This window comes from Hemiscyllium ocellatum, chromosome 22 (assembly GCF_020745735.1).
Source record: "Hemiscyllium ocellatum isolate sHemOce1 chromosome 22, sHemOce1.pat.X.cur, whole genome shotgun sequence".
Taxonomy (NCBI): Eukaryota; Metazoa; Chordata; class Chondrichthyes; order Orectolobiformes; family Hemiscylliidae; genus Hemiscyllium; species Hemiscyllium ocellatum.
The window spans coordinates 55,048,605-55,068,105 of record NC_083422.1 but is presented as its reverse complement, the minus strand read 5'-3'; the positions used below and the strand labels follow the sequence as shown (position 1 = coordinate 55,068,105).

The window sequence follows — 19,501 nt, the reverse complement described above, 5'->3', positions numbered from 1 at the left end:
TTAGGGCCAACATCTGTGGCTGCAAGTCAGAGACAGGGCCACAACGTTGTAGCTTTGACACTCAAACCCATTCTTGAACAGACTGAACAATTGCCCAAACACTTAGAAGGTGCTTGATTGGTCAGAACTCTTAAAGTGACTTTGGAAACTTTCTGGTTGATAGAACTTGATTAAGGATTTGTAAATCAGTAATGTTATTTTCCGTGCCCTTGCTTAAAGCCTTTAAGATACAAAGCTGCCTTCTTCAACTCCACAGCTTCCTGCAACACCACTGGCTGTTTCACAATTAATCACAAAACCAAATTACATCTGAAGCCAGAATGGTCAAGCCTAAGCTTTCTGTTTATTGGAGTCACAGAACAGGGTGAGACAATCTTGAGGATTGGAAAGATCAGTGTCACAGGGTGATGGACACCATCTGCGGCTCAGTCTCAATTCTCAGTCACAAGATTAGATTAGATTCCTTACAGTGTGGAAACAGGCCCTTTGGCCCAACAAGTCCACACCAACCCTCCAAAGAGTAACCCACCCAGACCCATTTCCCTCTAACTAATGCACCTAACACTACAGGACAATTTAACATGGCTAATTCACCTGACCTGCACATCTTTGTGACTGTGGGAGGAAACCGGAGCACTCGGAGGAAACCCACGCAGACACTGGGAGAATGTGCAAACTCCACACAGTCAGTCGCCTAATTGTGGGCTCAAATTTTACTTCAGTCAATTTTTGTTCTTCATTCACAGGATGTGGCCATCATTGGCTGGACTAACATTTAATGCCCATCCTTAATTGACCTGAGGACAGTTCAGAGTTAGCCATGTAGTTTTGGGTCTGGACTCACATGTAGGCCAGACAAGGACAGCAGATTTCCTTCCCTAAACAACAAAGGCATCTTGATGGGTGTATGAATAGGAAGGCTTTAGAGTGATATGGACCAAATGCTAGCAAATGGGACTGGATTGATTTAGAACATCTGATCAGCATAGATGAGTTAGACCAAAGAGTCTGTTTCCACGATGTACATCTCTATGACTTCTATTACTCTAAATCAGCAATGGCTACATGGTCACCATTAGTCTAGCTTTTTTTCAGATACTTTCTGAGTCATAAGTCACCTGAGGAAGGAGCAGCCTGTGATTTTAAATAAACCTGTTGAATTACAACCTGGTGTCATGTGTCTTCTGACTTTGTTCATCCCAGTCCAACACCGGCACCTCCACATCAACGTTACCATCGATACGTCTTGATCATTTGGTCCAAGATGTGACTACAAACTTTTGGAGCAGGTTGGACCTGAATCCAGGCCTCTCATACCAGAGGTAGGGACACTACCACTACAGTCTCATGATTTGGAGATGCCGGTGTTGGACTGGGGTGTACAAAGTTAAAAAAAAGTCAAAGTTATAGTTAAACCTGTTGGACTATAACTTGGTGTTGTGTGATTTTTAACTACAGTCTCAGCTAGCCTTCTTTTGAATTGCAAATCTTAACTGAATTCGAATCTTAGCCAGCTCCAGAGGAGAGTTTGAGTCTATAACCGCAGGACATTAAGCTAAAGTCTTAAGAGTCCAATGACACTACCTTCTCCACACCATTGCAGGAATGATGGTGTGTTACCAGGCTGTCTTTTAAGTCTTATTAAGGTACTTACCATTCTCAGATTCAATGGAATATTCCTTATATATTTTCAAAAAGAGAAGTTTTATTACGAATATTCTTGCTTTCTTGATCTCTGAGAAAGCATCACTAACATTGATTACCATAAGGCCATAAGATATAGAATCAGAATTAGGCCATTCGGCCCACCGAGTCTGCTTCACCCATCAATCATATGCTTCTCAACCTCATTCTCCTGCTTTCTGCCTGTAACCCTTGATCCCTTTACGAACTGAGAACCTCTCCATCTCTGTCTGAAAGATGCTCAGTGAGTTGACCTCCACAGCTCTCTACAGCAAAGTGTTCCACAGGATCACCACCCTCTGACTAAAGAAATTCCTCAAGGCAGTTCTAAAGGGTCGTACCTTCGCTCAGAGGCTGTGACCTCAGGTGCTAGTCTCTTTGATTAGTGGAAACAACTTTTTCACATGCACTCTGTCTAGGCCTCACAGTATTCTGTAAGTTTCAATCATATCCCACTCATTCTCCTAAACTCCATCGAGTACAGACCCAGAATCTTCAACTGCTCCTCAAATGATAAGCCCTTCATCCCCCGGATCATTCCAATAAACCTCCTCTAGACCCTGTCTAAGGCTGAAACATCCTTGCTTAGATACGTGGTTCAAAACAGCTCAAAACATTCCAAATGCAGTCTGACCAACGCCTTATACAGCCTCAGCAGTACATCCTGGTCTTGAATCCTAGCCTGCTTGAAATGAATGCTAACATTGCATTCGCCTTCCTAACTTCCAACTGAACCTGCATGTTAACCTTAAGTGATTCCTGAACTAGGATTCTCAAATCCTTTTGTGCTTCAGATTTCCGAAGCCTTTCCCTGTTTGGGAATTGGTCATTACCTGATCACTGCCTGTGCAGAACCTAGCTGCTGCACATTCCTGCATTATAACAATGATTACACTTTAAAAGTAACTTCACTGTGCAGCATGTCAGCACATCCTGATGAAAGGTGTTATTTGATTGCATATCTTTGACATTCCCACAAAAAGTTGTCTACCCAATCCTTTCTTTTCTTTGATTCTTCCATGGGAAATGGGCACCACTGGCTTACCTGGTAGAACGTCTTAATGGTACAGAATGGGCCCAGTTTACTCCCCCAATCCATCTCAGTTCTGTTCTCGAATGCACTAATCTGTGCTTCAGTTCATGTGTGACATCCTCAACTGTAGCCCACTCGGGAAGCCTTTCTCCAACTAGAGAATGTCAGCAGGCAATTCGACTGTGGTCAGCATCACAGTTGAGCTCAGTCCTTTGCTTATCCAACATCTTTACCAGCAGAGAACTCTGGAGCACATTCACAGGGTCCATAACTATTTGAAAACAAAGAACCACCTATGGCATGCTGGCTCAGTGGTGAGCACTTCCACCTCACAGGGCCCGGGACCTGGGTTCAATTCCACCTTCGGGTGACTGTGTGGAGTTTGTGTGTTCTCCCTGTATGTGTGTGGGTTTCCACCCATAGTCCAAAGATGTGCAGGTTAGGTGGATTGATCATGCTAAATTCCCCATAGTATGCAGGTTTGGTGGATTAGCCAGGGGATATGCTGGGTTATAGAATTGAAGTGGCTCTGGGTGGGATGCTCTTTGGAGAGTCGGTGTGGAATTGATGGGCTGAATGGCCTTTATCGGCATTGTAAGGATTCTATGAACTGCAGATTCTGAAAAACAGAAACAAAAACTGAAATTGCAGGAGAAACTCAGCAGCATTTGTAGAGTTACCATTTCAGGATCCTTTGGAACTAGCCCTGAAGAGAAAGGGTCTTCTGAAATTTCTATTTTTGGGTTGTAAGATTGCTCGCTGAGCTGAAAGGTTTGTTTTCAGACATCTTGTCACCGTGCTAGGTAACGTCATCAGTGAGCCTCCGGTGAAGTGCTGGTGTTATGTCCCGCTTTCCATTTGTGTGTCTTGATCTATTACAGTGGGCGATATCATTTCTGGTTCGTTTTCTCAGAGGATGGTAGATAGGGTCTAAATCAATGTGCTTATTATTGATGGAGTTCCAGTTAGAATGCCAGCCTTCTAGGAATTCCCATGCGTGGCTCTGTTTGGCCTGCCCTAGGATGGATGCGTTGTCCCAGTCAAAATGGTGTCCATCTTCACCTGTATATAGGAGACTAGTGAAAGCAATCATGTCTTTTGGTGACTAGTTGGTATTCACGTATCCTGGTGTCTCGTTTTCAGCCTTTCTATCCAGTGTAGTGTTTGTTACAGTCCTTGCATGGTATTTTGTAAATGACATTAGTTTTGCTGGTTGTTTGTTTAGGGTTCTTTAGGTTAATCAGCTGCTGTTTAAGTGTGTTGGGAGGTTTGTGGCCTACCACGATTCTGTTTTTGTTGCTGATAACTATTTCCCTCCCACAGTCTGCGGGTCCTGAGGGCAGTCTTGCCCCAGATGAATCCAGCCGACTTGGCACAGACTAAGTGATCGTATCTGCGATCTTTTCAACTCAATACTACACCAGATGGAATACGCCGCTGGACAAACTTAATTATCCACTTCTTTCGAAAACCTTGTTTTATGGAGTACTGCAGGGTATAATCAAAGCTGAGTTAGCAGTTGCTTTCTGATCATTTCTCATTCAGCTACTGGAGAAATTCAGTGGCATTCCTCAATGATACCTTCATTAGGCGAGTCCAGTAATTAGACGAGAGGTGAAGGGAGGAAGCACCATCGCTGTATTTTAATTCCGAGTTGGGGAAAAGAAAAATAAGCCAGAAAAATAGCAGGAAAGAGTTTGATTTTAAATTAAGACTTGTGGAGGGGGCTGACATTAAAAGTTGTTTGTGTTGATGGTTTTCATTAAAGATAAAGGATTTGGTTTCCCAAAAGTGCCATTGAGTTATAATAAATTTGTATCAGCCTCTGAGTAAATCAAGTTGTGTTTCAAGTCAGCCTGGTTAGCCCATTCCTCGGTGCTGAGAGCTGGCTGAGGCAGCTTCTGTCATGACTCCGTCTGGTGGCTTTGAAATAAAGAATGCAGAGTTTCAGAAGATATCTCACTGAACAAGCAAGAGAAGCTTCAGTGATGAGGAGACACTGAGACGGTTGTCCTAGGAGAGAAGAAGGCCGAGAGGAGATAGAATAGTTGGGGAGAAGCTAATCCCACACAGAAATTGATAAAGAGCAAGAGGGCATAAATGTAAATGAACGTCAAACGTAGCAAGGAAGATATGAGAAAAGCATTTTGTTCACACAATGACTAGTTAAGGTGTTGAGTGCAATGTCTGGAAATGGTGCAGATTCATTTGAGGCATCCAAGAGGGGCATTGGATGGTTATTTGGATAGAAATGGTGTGCAGGGTTATGGGGAAAAGGGTTAGAACCAGTTCAGGTACAGTGAGTCAAATGGTCTTCTGCACTCTTTGCCATTTGCACAGTCATACAGGAAAAGAGTGTGCCAGCAGAGTGAAACAAAACAATGGGGTTACCCCACGTCATGTGCTGGGGGTTGAGCAAAGGCTCAGCTGGGTGCTCACATTGCCATGACATTAGAATGTGACGGGTTTGAGATCCACTCCGGGACTTCAGTACAATAATCCAGACTGACCCTCCAGTGTAGACTTGAGGGAGTGCTACATGGTCAGAGATGCTGTCTTTCAGAAGCGTTGTTCAGTAGTGATGTGGATGACACGGTGGGTCAGTGGTTAGCACTGCTGCTTCACAGCACCAGGGATCCAGGTTTCATTCCAGCCTTGGGCAACTGTCTGTGTGGAGTTTGTACGAGTTCTCCCCGTGTCTGTGTGGGTTTCCTCTGGTTTCTTCCCATGTCCCAAAGCTGTGCAGGCTAAGTGGATTGGCCATGCTAAAATTCCCCATAGTGTGCAGTTGAGGTGGATTAGCCATGGGGTTACAGAGATGGGGTGGATCTGGGTGGGCTGCTTTTTGAAGAGTCAGTGTGGAACTCAATGGGCCGAATGGCCTGCTTTCAAACTGTAGGGATTTGATGATTCAATGCTATGCTCATCGCTATCTGTTCTCTCAGGTAAAAGATCCCATGGAACTGCGCCGAATAAGAGAGGGAGTGTTACCCCTGATATCTTCACCAATATTAATATCTCAAACAACCTCCAAAAAAAAGTGAGAAAATGGCTATTCTCACACATCAATTTGTGGCATCTTGCTGTGCGCAGATTATCTACTGAATTTCCTACACTGCAACAGTACAAGAGCTGTTTCATTGGTTGTAACGTGCTTTGGGACATCTGGGTGGTCACGAAAACATAATATAAATGCTAGTCCTGGATCTTTCTTTCACATAATTCAAAATTAAAAATGGCTGCCATTTCTTTGTGTCATGTAAACGCCATGGACACAGATGTTGAAAGCTGAGGGGCAGCAACATTAGAGTCCTGTCAGACCACAGCGTTCCGAGCTGCTCCAGTGCCAGGATCTTTTACAGTGTCCTTGGTGAGAACTTCAATACCACAGTTACAGAAGCATCCTCTCATGAGTTGGAAGAATCTCAGAAATCTGCAGCACTGAGGAAATTTGATTGGCCATCTCACAGGAAGGAGTTGTTGGTCACCTTGCTACAGGAAGGATGCCATTAAACTGTAAAGAGTGCAGAAGAAATTTACAAGAATGTTGCCAGGACTCAATGGCCTGAGTTATAGGAAAAGGTTGGACAAGCTAGGACATTTTCTTTAGAGAGTGGGAGACTGAGGGGGGTTCTGATAGAAGCGTATAAGATCTTGAGAGACATGAATAGGGTAAATGCACTCAGTCTTTTCCCCAGGGTTAAGAAATTGAAGACTAGATGGCATCGGTTTAAGGGCTCTGGCCCGAAACGTCGAATTTCCTGTTCCTTGGATGCTGCCTGACCTGCTGTGCTTTAACCAGCAACACATTTTCAGCTCTGATCTCCAGCATCTGCAGACCTCACTTTTTACTAGAAGGGAAAGAATAAAAGGGAACCTGAGGGACAACTTTTTTACACAGAGGGTGGTATGCACGTGGTTGAGGTGTGTACATTAACAACATTTAAAAAGCATTTAGACATATACAGTACATGGAAAGAAAAGGTTTATAAGGATATGGGCCAAGTGCAGGAAATGGGGCTGGCATAGACGGACATTTTGATCAGTATGGACCAGTTTGGGCCGAAGGGCCTGTCTCTGTGCTGTAGGACTCAATGATTCTATGATTCACTAATTCTATGACTCTATGAATCTATGAGTTGTCCATTCTCCTTGCCTGTTCCCTGTTCTCTTTGAAATCTTGCTTTCACCACTTCCTCTTGGTCAGGTTATAATGGACGATGCTCCCAGCTCTGTTTCCAGTGGGACATTCCATATCCTTGGCATTACAGTTAAGGGGATGCTAGATAAATATCTGTGAAGGAAAGTAGAAGGCAATTTGAGAGGATTTGATGAAGTACGATGGAATTATCTTGTGGAACATGAACACCTTTTTCCTAGGATGGAGGAGCCCAAATCTAGAGGGCATGGGTTTAAGGTGAGAGGCGAAAGACTTATAAGGGAGGGGCAACATTTTCACAGAGGGTAGTGTGTATTTTGAACAAGCTGCCAGAGGAAGTGGCTAAATCATAGATTTCCTTACAGTGTGGAAGCAGGCCATTTGGCTCATCGAGTCCACACTGTCCATCAGAAAGAGCATCCCCCCCAGTCCCACCCCATATCTGTAATCCTGCATTTCCACCTAATCTGTACATCCCTGGATACTCGTGGGGGTGGGGGAATTTAGCATGACCAATCCATCCAACCTGCATATCTTTTGACTATGGGAGGAAACCAGATCACTTGGTAGGAACCCACACAGACGCAGGGAGAACTTACAAATTCCACACAGTCGCCTTTGGCTGGAATCGAACCCAGGTCCCTGCTGCTATGAGGCAGCAACACTAACCACTGAGACACCATCATTTGGAAAGGTTTAGAGAGATATGGGCCAACTGCAGGCAAATGGGACTAGCTTACGGACGAGTTGGACTGAAGGGCTTGTATGACTCTATGACCAACTGCTCGGCTGAATGGACTAGTCCCATGTTGCTGTGCTGTGCATTTTATGCAAGACCACAGCTATTACTCCTTATTTAAATATACAGACAGGTTTGTAGGAACTGACTTTCAGTTCTGGTCCCTCCAATGAAAAAAACTACAGGAATAGAGATACAGAGAGAAGAGAGAGAGAGAGAAAGGTGGTAAGTGAGTGAGTGAGGGTGAGAGGAAGTGGTAAGTAAGAGAGAGTGAGTAAAAGAGATGGGGAGAATGAGTGAGGAACAGTGAAAGGGAAGGGTAAGGTAGAGAGAGAAAGAAAGGCAAGGAGAGAGGCATGAAAGAGTGAAGGAGGGTGAGAGAGAAAGGAAGGGCAAAGTGAGTGAGGAAAGGTGAGAGAAAGAGGTAGAAGAGAGAGAAAGTGGGGTAGAGAGAAGAGAGTGAGAAGAGAGGGGTTTATCCCCACCCAAGTGTGTAAGCCTCATTTCTGGATACAAGATGCAATTCCATAATGTATTTAGGTTGCTGGCCGTATTAATGTGTCCTATGTCGGAGCTAGGGAAGGACATAATGATACAGGTTGTGGGCAGAATGTCTAGGACAACATAAGTTCTTCATGGTTATTCAGAATAACTTATGGCAATCAATCACCTCTGCTTTTTTAAACCCTCCTCTTCATACAACACACCCTGGGAGGAACTTTGATTTTTGGGGTGAAGTTATATACCTAGTGATCTTTTTTTGTCCAAATGCAATCTCTTGTGACTTTCAATTGCATTTTCTGTTGCTGTTGTACAACATGGCTGAGCTGGTATTATCAGTTTGGTTCCCAAAACTGAAAAAATCTCCACTGTTCCCGAGGATAATCGTCATTATGCTGCAAATGGCAGGAAATGAATTGTGGAACATTTTCCTAACACCAAAGGTCCTCAGACAGCACCTTCAAAGCCATAACCGTTACCATCCAGAAGGACAAGGGCAGCAGATACATGGGAACACCACCTCCTGCAAGTTCCCCTCCAAGCCACTCACCATCCTGACTTGGAAATATATCGCCATTCCTTCACTGTTGCTGGGTCAAAATCCTGGAATTCCCTCCCAATGGCATTGTGGGTCTGCAGCGGTTCAGGAAAGCAGTTCACCACTACCTTTTCAAGGGCAACTAGGGACGGGTAATAAATGCGCCAAGAGTGAATAAAAAAAAGGTTAAATTTGCTTTTGATAAAGCATCGAGTACTGTTAAAGACTTCCATTCAAAAGGAACTGTTGACTTTTTACAAGTAACAGATAAATATCACCTTTGATAGTACATTTGTGATGTGAGACAATTTATTAGGGGTGACACAGCGGCTCACATGCTGCCTCATAGTGGCAGGGACCTGGGTTTGATTCCAGACTGGGGTGACTGTGGAATTTGTACATTCCCCTTGTGTCCGGGAGGGCTTCCTCCCACAATCCAAAGGTGCACAGGTTAGATAGATTCGCTGTGCTAAGTTATCCGTGGTGTGCAGGTTAGGTGGATTAGCCATGGAAAGGCACGGTTATAAAGGGAGAGTATGGGGGGTGGACGTGGGTGGGATGCTCTTCAGAAGGTCGGTGTTGGTGTGGACTTGATGGGCTGAGTGGTCTGCTTTCACACTGTAGGGATTCAATGATTTATAACCTTGAAATCCTTGTCTGTGAGCAGCCACCAGTATTGAACAGTCAGTAAGGGAGTGACCTGATGGATGAAATTGAGTGGAAGCTTTACATGTGGGATATTTGGGAGATGGCGATTATCATCAGTCATTTCTCTCTGAGATTATTCATCACGACACCGAGGAAGGAATCACACCTTGAATTCTCATGTCGTTTTTAATCAGATTGATCCATTGTGATCAGGGAAGATGACAGGCAGTTCTGGATTCTAAATCCAGACTCCCCTGACTTTCCAAAGCAGCATGCAATCAGCCAAAGGAGGTGTTGGCTGACACCTGGAAAATATCCTGTTCTTGTTACGCGCCGTCGCAGTTTGATCTGAGCAGATTCCCACTCACTCTGCATGTAGTGCCAATGCTGATGTTACCATGCCCTGACCTCCATGAGTTTGCCTCCAATACCTGCAAAGGTTTCAGTCATCAGTTACAAAACCTTGTGGATTTGGCTGTTTTCCATCATATTTGCCAACCTTGAAGCACCAGACACCAAACAGTTGGCTTTCCTCCTGGAGTCATGCTATCACCACGCAATCACGTTGGTTGGACCTATTCCGGGTCACATCAATGGCCTCTCGTTTCCGAGCGCTGTAACCTACCTTCCTCCGGCTTGTAGCTAGGAGAAAGTGAGGACTGCAGATGCTGGAGATCAGAGTTGAGAGTGTGGCGCTGGAAAAGCACAACAGGTCAGGCAGCATCTGAGGAGTGGGAGAGTTGAGGTTTTGGGCATAAGCACTTCATCAGGAAGGTGATGAAGAGCTTATGCCAGAAACGTCAACTCTCCCGCTCCTCGGATGTTGCCTGACCTGCTGTGCTTTTCCAGCGCCACACTCTATGACTCAGTCTTGTATCTGTCAAACATTGGCCTTGTGTTTGCAGGTCAGCTGTTTAACACTGGCCTGGCTCCTGACCATAATATCTGCTGTAATATCAGTGAGAATTCACGTTTTCTGTCTCTCTTCTAGCCTGCTGTGTTACTGCAAATGACTGTAGCGTTACTTAACTTGGGAATTCCCCAGTAGGAATTTAACTGATGTCATTAGGTTACCCCAATCATGTTCAAGTCACTTTTACACTCACTGACAGCCAAAGAGGACACAAAAAGCAGCTAAAAAATAAAAGGCCTTTTAAAAATGTTTACATGAGCAAATTAGAGATGGATGAAGGTAGAAATTAAAGTATTCTGATTTTATCAAAAAATCATCAAAAACTTCATTGTAAAAATCTACTCATTCATCATTTAACAGAACTCCATAGATATAAAATTATTATTTCACGTGCAGTCTGTTGTTCACCACATCATATTGCTGTCAAAATGTCAGTGAACAAGTGTAATCTTGAATTAGAGTTCATACAGTGATGTGGCAGCAGTAAGTTCTCATTAATTTTAGTGGCTGTTCATTCTAGACAGGGTTATCCACAGTGAACATTCCTCCCAAGCCCTGAGTAACAGGTCTTGATTTCAGGATATCTACACTGAACAACCTCTGTTTGACCTTCTGCATGGTCGGTTTCAGAGCGCTAATGACGATGGACGCTGATGATTTTGGAGACTAATCTTGTAGCTGCTGGAGCTTGGGAGAGGAAGAGGCAACGTGATGAGACATATAAGATCCTGAGTGGTTTGAAGAGGATGCTCATGGAAATGATGCTTCTTTTTGGGAGAGAGTCTAGAACCAGGGATCGTCAGTTAAAAATAAGGTTCTGCCCAATCACAGAAACATAGAAAATAGGAGCTGGAGTAGACCATTTGACCCCCTTGAGCCAACTCCACCAAACCTTGTGATCATGGCTGATCATTCAACTCATTACCCTCTTCTTGCTTTCCTTAATATCCTTTGATCTCTTTAGCCTCAAGTGCTGTTTCCAACTTTTTCTTGAAATGATGCAATGTTTTGACCTTGGCTGTTTTTGGAATAGCGATTTCCGGGTTCTTTCCACTCTTTGGGTGAAGACATTTTCCCTCACCTCAGTCTTAAATGGCCTACCCCATATCCTTAGCCTGTGACCCATGTGACCCCTGGTTCTGGGGAAGGCAGAGATGTGAGGAATTCTTTTCTCACAGTGGGTATGGAGTCTTTGGAATTCTCTTCCTCAAAAGGAATTGGAAGCAGAGTCTGTGAATATTTTTAAGACTGAGGTGGATAGATACTTGTGTGGAGGGAGGGGGGATGGTGTGAAGTTATTGAGGCTAGGCAGGAATAAGAAACAACAGGATCAACCATGGTCTTACTCAGTGACAGAGCAGACTGGAGACACACTGAGCGGTCTACCAGAAGGCATTTGGTATACTTGCCTTTATTGGTCAGTGCATTGAGTATAGGAGTTGGGAGGTCATGTTATGGCTGTACAGGGTGTTGGTTAGGAACTTTTGGAATACTGTGTTCAATTCTGTTCTTCGTGCTGTTGGAAAGAGGTTGTGAAACTCGAAAGAGTTTCGAAAAGATTTGCACGGATGTTCCGGGTTTTGGGGGATTTGAACTAGAGGGAGATGCTGAATAGGCTGGGGCGATGAGGCTGAGGGGTGATCTTACGGAAGTTTATGAAATCATGTGGGGCATGGATAGGGTGAATAGCCAAGGTCTTTTCCCCAGGATCGGAGAGTCCAAAACTAGATGGCATACGTTTAAGGTGATAGGGGAAACGCAGAGGGTGATGTGTGTTTGGAATGAGCTGCCAAACGACATGATGAAGGCTGGTACAATGACAACATTTACAAGGCATTTGGCTGGGTATATGAACAGGAAGGGTTTAGAGGGATATGGGGTAAATGCTGGCAAATGGGACTAGATTATTTTAGAATATCTGGTCAACATGGACGAGTTGAACCGAAGGGTTTGTTTCCGTGCTGTACATCTCTCTGACTCTACTTCTAATTCATATGTTCATAATTTGCCATCAAGCCCTTGCTTCAAAATCAGGCCATTAGTCCTCATTAGCAGCATTCCTTCAAAAGGAGGCTAAGTCATTTGGATTCATTAGGAGCTCTAAATTTCATTGGATTAGTAGCTCTTGGAGGGGTATCAGAGGGGGGTTGGGCTTCAGCTGGAGGTTAAACTTTGTCTGCGCCGAGGAGTTGGAGCCACAGGCTGTCTGCTCCTCATTGGAAAAATTAGCCAGAAAATCTTGCAATATTGGTTTGTAGTCAGTCCAATATTGAAGTGCAGAGTAAGTCAGTCACTTGCAGAAAGGCCTGAGTTGTTCCAAGGCAGGGTAAATTATCCCCAGCTGTTGGAGCAGATACACTTACCCGTCCAGCAAGGCTGCAGTGTTCCTGCGGGGCCTGCCAATGTTCGGGCCGTACAGACTGGCTTTTGTGTAGAACCGGACAGACTGAAGCAAGTTCTTGAGCTGGATGTAGTCCTTCCCCAGCTGGCTGCCATTAATGGTCCTTCCCACCATGGTCCGGTAGCTGTTGGGCTCTGCAGAAATATTGAGAATCTTAGATTGAAGGGGAAAATGTGCTACCAAGGATCCTAATCCACGATCAAATCAAGTGGCCATTAACCGAATTCTGCATAAATCCTTTCCCCTTCCCCACTTATTTATAATATGAACTAGGTGTAGGAATAGTCACCCATCGTATTCCACTTTACCACATTAACAATGGGGTCAGTGAGCTGGATGGCTGGGTTGCGATGACACCAACAGAGTGGCTTCAATTCCCATCATCGGCTGAGGTTACCACCGAGGGCTCTCCTTCTCAACCTCCCCCCTCACCTGAGGCACAGTGGCCCTCAGGTTAAAGCACCCACAGTCATCTCTCTCTAATGTCAGAGTGACAACGTCATATTGACAACATGGGGTCCAAGAGGTGGCTCAGCCCCACCTTCTCCAGGACTGTTAGGGATAGGCAATAAATACTGACCCGGCCAGCGAAATCCTGGCAACTTAGGATCAAAAAGTGACACTTTTTGTAGCTTTGCCTAATCTGCTAACCAAATACGATCAACAATACATTTCTAATTGTTACAAATCAGGAAAAGTGATTTGAAGGATTTCAGAGAAAGTTTCTACGTGGTTCAATTATTAATAAAAGGTGTTTGGAGGTACCTGGAGTTACACTCTCCATAGGTACATCAAAGAACACACATTGTTCTGCAGTTCTCCTTAGCATTCTTGAGAAATAATCCCCACTGCTTCTGACATCCTCCTTTATCATCTTCATTAACACAGCATGGTGTACCCTCTAGTTTTCCATATAGTTGGTGCCAGCTCCTATATAATTCATACCGCAACTCAGCATGAAGGATCCCCTTAAGTAAAAACAACTCGTATTTGTTAAGTACCTTTAACATCACCAGCACAACCAAAGATGCTGTACAGCAAGGCAGGCACTCGTGAAATACAGTCACTGCTTTGTAAGCGATTTGCAGCCAATTACAGTATAACCCCATAAACAGTATGTGCTATAAATGGACACTCAAACTGTGATTGGTGTCAGTGTTTGAGGGAAGAGCGTTGGTCAGGACACTAGAAAGGTTCACTTTCTCTTCAAACACTGCTCTGGAGTCTCCTCCAGCTCCCTTTCATTTTGAAAAAAGATAATTCTCAGATAACAGCCTCATTAGAATCACATTTCTTGTTCCATATTAGCTTTCCTTAGCTTGACACAAGGGTGGATGAATTTAGGATAGTATTCCCTTGGAAGAAAAACAGGGAAGAAAGATGCACCCTCAATAGAAAGATTAGATTAGATTACTTACAGTGTGGAAACAGGCCCTTCGGGCCAACAAGTCCACACCGACCCGCCGAAGCGCAACCCACCCATATCCCTACATATACCCTTTACCTAACACTACGGGCAATTTAGCATGGCCAATTCACCTGACCCGCACATCTTTGGACTGTGGGAGGAAACCGGAGCACCCAGAGGAAACCCACGCAGACACGGGGAGAACGTGCAAACTCCACACAGTCAGTCGCCTGAGGCGGGAATTGAACCCAGGTCCCTGGCGCTGTGAGGCAGCAGTGCTAACCACTGAGCCACCATGCGGGCGAGTGAGCAAAAGGTTTACACATACAAGGTGTCAGTGGGCAACACATTGTCTCTCAGTCAGGCATAATGTTTGCATTAATATCAGAATCGTAAGCATATAATCTAGACCCACCATAACATTCCAGTACTGAGTGAGTGTTGCACTGTCAGAATTGCTTGTATTCATTCATGGGATGAGTGTCATTGGCTGGGCCCTGCATTTATTGCCCGTCCTTAGTTTCCCCTTGAGATGGTGGGGGTGAGCTGCCTTCTTGAACCGCTGCAGTCCATGTGCTGTAGGTAGACCCACAATGGTGCGGGGAAGGAATTCCAGCATTTTGACCCAGTGACCCCTGTTTCCAGTGAAGCTATGGCAGTATATTTCCAAGTCAAGATGGTGAGTGGCTTGGAGGGGAACTTGCTAGGGGTGGTGTTCCTATGTATCTGCTATTCTTGTCCTTCTAAATGGAAGTCAGAATTAGGGATGTTCGTCAAATATTTCATACTGTTTAGCATCATCCCCAGCTCCTCAGATACTGACGCAGTCCATGTCTAAATGCAACAAGATCTGGATAATCTCCAGGCTTGGGTAGACAAGTGGCAAATAACATTTGCACCATTCAAAGGCCAGGCGCTGACCATCACCTATAAAAGACAATCTAATATTGCGCTGTGACATGCAATGGTGTTACCATCATTGAAACTGCCATTATCAACATCCTGGGGGATATCATTGACCAAAAAGCAACTGACTCACCGTAAATACATAGTGGCTACAAGAGCAGGTCAGGGTCTAGGAATGCTTTGGTGAGTAACTCACCTCCTAACTCCCCAAAGCCTGGCTACCATCTACAAGGCACAAGTCAGGAGTGTGATGGAATACTTTCCACTTACCTGGATGGGTGCAGCTCCAACAACACTCAAGAAGTTTGACACCATCCAGGACAAAGCAACCCACTTGATTGGCACCACATCTTCAAGTATCCACTCCCCCCACCACTGATGCTCAGTAGTAGCAGTGTGTACTATCTACAAGATGCACTGCAGAATTTCACCAAAGGTCCTTAGACAGCACCTTCCATACCCATGACCACTTCTATCTAGAAGGACAAGGGCAGCAGATACATAGGAACACCATCACCTGCAAGTTCCCCTCCAAGCCACTCACTATCCTGACTTGGAAATATATCGCCACTCCTTCACTGTTGCTGGGTCAAAATCCTAGAACTCCCTCCCTCAGGGCATTGTTGGTCAACCCATAGCACATGGACTGCAGTGGTTCAAGAAGACAGTTCACCGCCCACCTTCTCAAGGGCCACTGGGGACGGGAAATAAATGCTGGGCCCAACCAGCGACCTCAATATCGCAGAAAGGAACTTTAAAATGTGGTTGTGGGTTTGGAAGGTGCTGACTAAGGATTTTTGGTGGATTTCTTCAGTGCTTCTTATAAATAATACACACTGCTGCTACTGAGCGTCAGTGATGGAGGGAGTGGATGCTTGTGAATGTAGTGCCAATCAAGTGGCCTGCTTTGTCCTGGATGGTGTCAAGCTTCTTGAGTGTTATTGGAGCTACATCCATCCAGGTAAGTGGGGCGTATTCCCTCAGAATCCTAAGTTGTACCTTGTAGATTATGGACAGGCTTTGGAGAGTCAGGAGGTGAGTTACTCAATGCAGTATTCCTCTGACGTGCTCTCTCATAGACACTATGTTTATGTGGTAAAAACAATGACTGCAAATGCTGGAAACCAGATTCTGGATCAGTGGTGCTGGAAGAGCACAGCAGTTCAGGCAGCATCCAACGAGCAGCGAAATCGACGTTTCGGGCAAAAGCCCTTCATCAGGAATACAGGCCGAACTGCTGTGCTCTTCTAGCACCACTGATCCAGAATCCACTATGTTTATGTGGAAAGTCCAGTTGAGTTTCTGGTCAATGACAACTCCCAGGATATTGATAGTGGCGGATTCAGTGATGGTAACATCACTGAACGTCAAGGCAGTGGTTACATTGTTTCTTATTGGTGCTGATAATAGCCTGGCATTTGTGTGGCATGAATGTTACTTGCCACTTGTCAGCCCAAACCTGGAGATTGTCCAGATCTTGTTATATTTGAACATGGACTGCTTCAGAAATGCTGGCTTTTGGATAATCCTTGAAACTGAGATCCCGCTTGCCCTCTCAAATGCATGTAAAACAATTTTTTAAAGAAATGTCCAGGTATCCCCTAAATCCTGACCAATATTTATCCTTCCATATTATTGACACAAATTATTTTGTCTTTATGCTGTTTTGTAGGATCTTACTGATTGCAAATGAGCTACTATGCTCCCTACAATTAAAATGGTGACAATACTTCAAAGTACCTCAGTGCTATGACTCTATGACTGTCATAACACTGGAGTGTGTTGAGACTATAGATGCAACTACTTTTTCCTTATAATTCTTTGGAAGTATGAGTGCAGCCAGATATAATTATAAATAGGGTTAATAGTTGATTAAGTTGTGTATAAGAGTAAAATGGTAAAGAAATAAAGAGTGAAAAAAATTTTGTTACAGATTTATAAAGATGTACAGCACAGAAACAGACCCTTTGGTCCAACTCATCCATGCTGTCCAGATATCCTAAATTAAACTAGTCCCATTTGCCAGCATTTGGCCCATTTCCCTCTAAAGCCTTCTTATTCATATACCCATCCAGATGCCTTTTAAATGTTGAAATTGTCCGAACCTCCACCACTTCCTCTGGCAGTTCATTCCATACATGCACCACCCTCTGTGTGAAAAATCTGCCCCTTAGGTCCCTTTTAAATGTTTCCCCTCTCATCTTAAACCTATGCCCTCTAATTTTGGACTCCCCCAATCCAGAGAAAATACCTTGTCTATTTACCCTATCCATGCTCCTCGTGATTTTATAAACCTCCATAAGTTCACCCCTCAGCCTCCAACACTCCAGGGAAAACAGCCCCAGCCTGTTCAGTCTTTCCCTATAACTGAAAACCTCCAACCCTGGCAACATCCTTGTCAATCTTTTCTGAACTCTTGCAAGTTTCACAACATCTTTCTGATAGGAAGACGACCAGAATTACATGCAATATTCGAAAAGTGGCTTCACCAATGTGCTGTACGGCCGCACCATGACCCCCAAACTCCTGTAGTCAATGCTCTGACCAATAAAGGAAATCATACCAAGCGCCTTCTTCACTATCCTATCCTCCTGCGACTCTACTTTCAAGGAACCTGCACTCCAAGATCTCTTTGTTCAGCAACACTCCCCAGAATCTTACCATCAAGCGTATAAATCCTGCCTTGATTAGTTGAGCAATAGTTAAAATACTGTGTGCAAGTTTAGGTTCCCAAGATCAGAAACTCGAGGGAATGTTTAGGGCAGGTTCACAGGATGATGTTTGGGGTACAAATGTTCATACTGGAGGGATAATTCAGCAGCTGGAATGGATTCCCCTGAAACAATGAAAGCATGAAGAAGAATTAAAGGATGCTCTTGACATTAGTAAAGGTTTTGACAGTGGGTAGGGAAGGAAAGGTGTCTCCCCTTAAGAAGTCACTAATATATGATTAAATTTAATATTGTTTTAAAGATGAGAGATGTGAGACCATTCCATAATGGTGAAGGTTACTGGAGACTGGAATACTATAGTAGAGAGTGTAAGGCACCAAACACTGCATCCTTTACGGAGTCAGACATCACACCCCACCAGGTTATAGTCCAACAGGTTCATTTGGAAACACTAGCTTTCAGAGCGCTGCTCTTTCATCAGGTGGTTGTTGATGAAGCAGCAGTGGTTTGAAAGCTAGTGCTTCCAAGTGAACCTGTTGGACTGTAACCGGGTGGGGTGTGATTTCTGACTTTGTCCACCCCAGTCCAGTACTGGCACCTCCACATCCTTTACAGATACATTGGTTAAATATTTGCATCAAAGAATCAGGGCTTCTGTGCATGTTTCCAGGTCACATTTGCTGTGTACTTTTCTCGCAACTGAAAATTTTCTAACTGCTAACTTTGTGATATGTTACTCCCGTCAGCGTTTACCTCACGCCTCATGCAATCAGCCGTAGTTCGTAAATAGTGCCTGAAGCATTAATCTGGGTGTTGTGAATTGAGATAAACTGGATGAGCCACAGCAGATCATCTGGACATAGAGTCATGAGTCATAGAGATGTACAGGACGGAAACAGACCCTTAGGTCCAAATCTTCCATACTGACCGAATATCCCAATGTAATCTAGTCCCACCTGCCAGCATCCAGCCCATATCCTTCCAAACCTTCCTATTCATATACCATCCAAATGCCTTTTAAATGTTGCAATTTGTACCAGCCTCTACCACTTCTTCTGGCAGCTCATTCCATACAGACACAGTCTCCATGAAAATGTTGTCCCTTCGGTCACTTTTACAAAGGGTGGTTTGGATGTGGAGTGCACTGTCAGAGGATGTGGCAGATGCAAGTATAGTCATAACATTCAAAAGATTACTGCATAGGAAAGGTTTAGAGCGATATGAACCAAATGCAGGTAAATGAGACTAATTTAGTTTGGGAAACTTGGTCAGCACGGATAGGTTGGACCTATGGATGACTCTATGATACTATAACCTCTGCAATAACTTGCATTTATATATAGCATCTCTAACACAGAAACATTATAAAACAAAATATGATTCAGTTGGATGAACAAAAGCTTGGCCAAAGATAGTCTTGAAGGAGGAGCGAGCTTGTGAGCGGGAAAGATTGAGGAAGGACCTGCAGTGATGTTATCAGGTTATATTCCAGTGACACCATGAATGACAGAAATGGTCAATGGGCAACATCAGCCCTTCCCCATGCCACAGAAAGGGGAGATCTATCCAACAGTGCTTTATAAATAGAACAAGCCAGCAAGTGATGGTGGTGCGATGCTGATTCATCACTCTCTTTCCTCTTCTGCTGAATCTGAGATTAATTCGTAAATCAGCAACCTTGGCTGAAATTCAGGAAAGGCTGGTGTAATGACAAACCTCCATGAATGCTGGCTGTTAATCCAAAATGAATTTGGGAATCATCTCAGTTCCGAGCAGACAGTGTTGTTAATTCAGGAATGGCTGGCATTAAATTAGCAGAGTGGAGGGGAAGAAGTGCTGTGTAAAAATGGACATTGTCACATCAAGCGTTAGATGCGGAGATGGAACTGAGACACAGTGC

At 44.2% G+C, this 19,501-nt stretch overlaps 1 protein-coding gene across 1 annotated transcript in view; it reads right to left on the bottom strand.

Moving 5' to 3' along the window:
- The window catches only part of hpse2 (heparanase 2), a 305,633-nt gene that overhangs the window by 151,589 nt on the left and 134,543 nt on the right, over positions 1–19,501 (bottom strand). Inside the window, exon 5 of the mRNA XM_060842506.1 lies at positions 12,578–12,749. Within this exon, the coding sequence (XP_060698489.1) occupies positions 12,578–12,749 (172 nt within the window). The remainder of the gene's footprint in view (positions 1–12,577; positions 12,750–19,501) is intronic.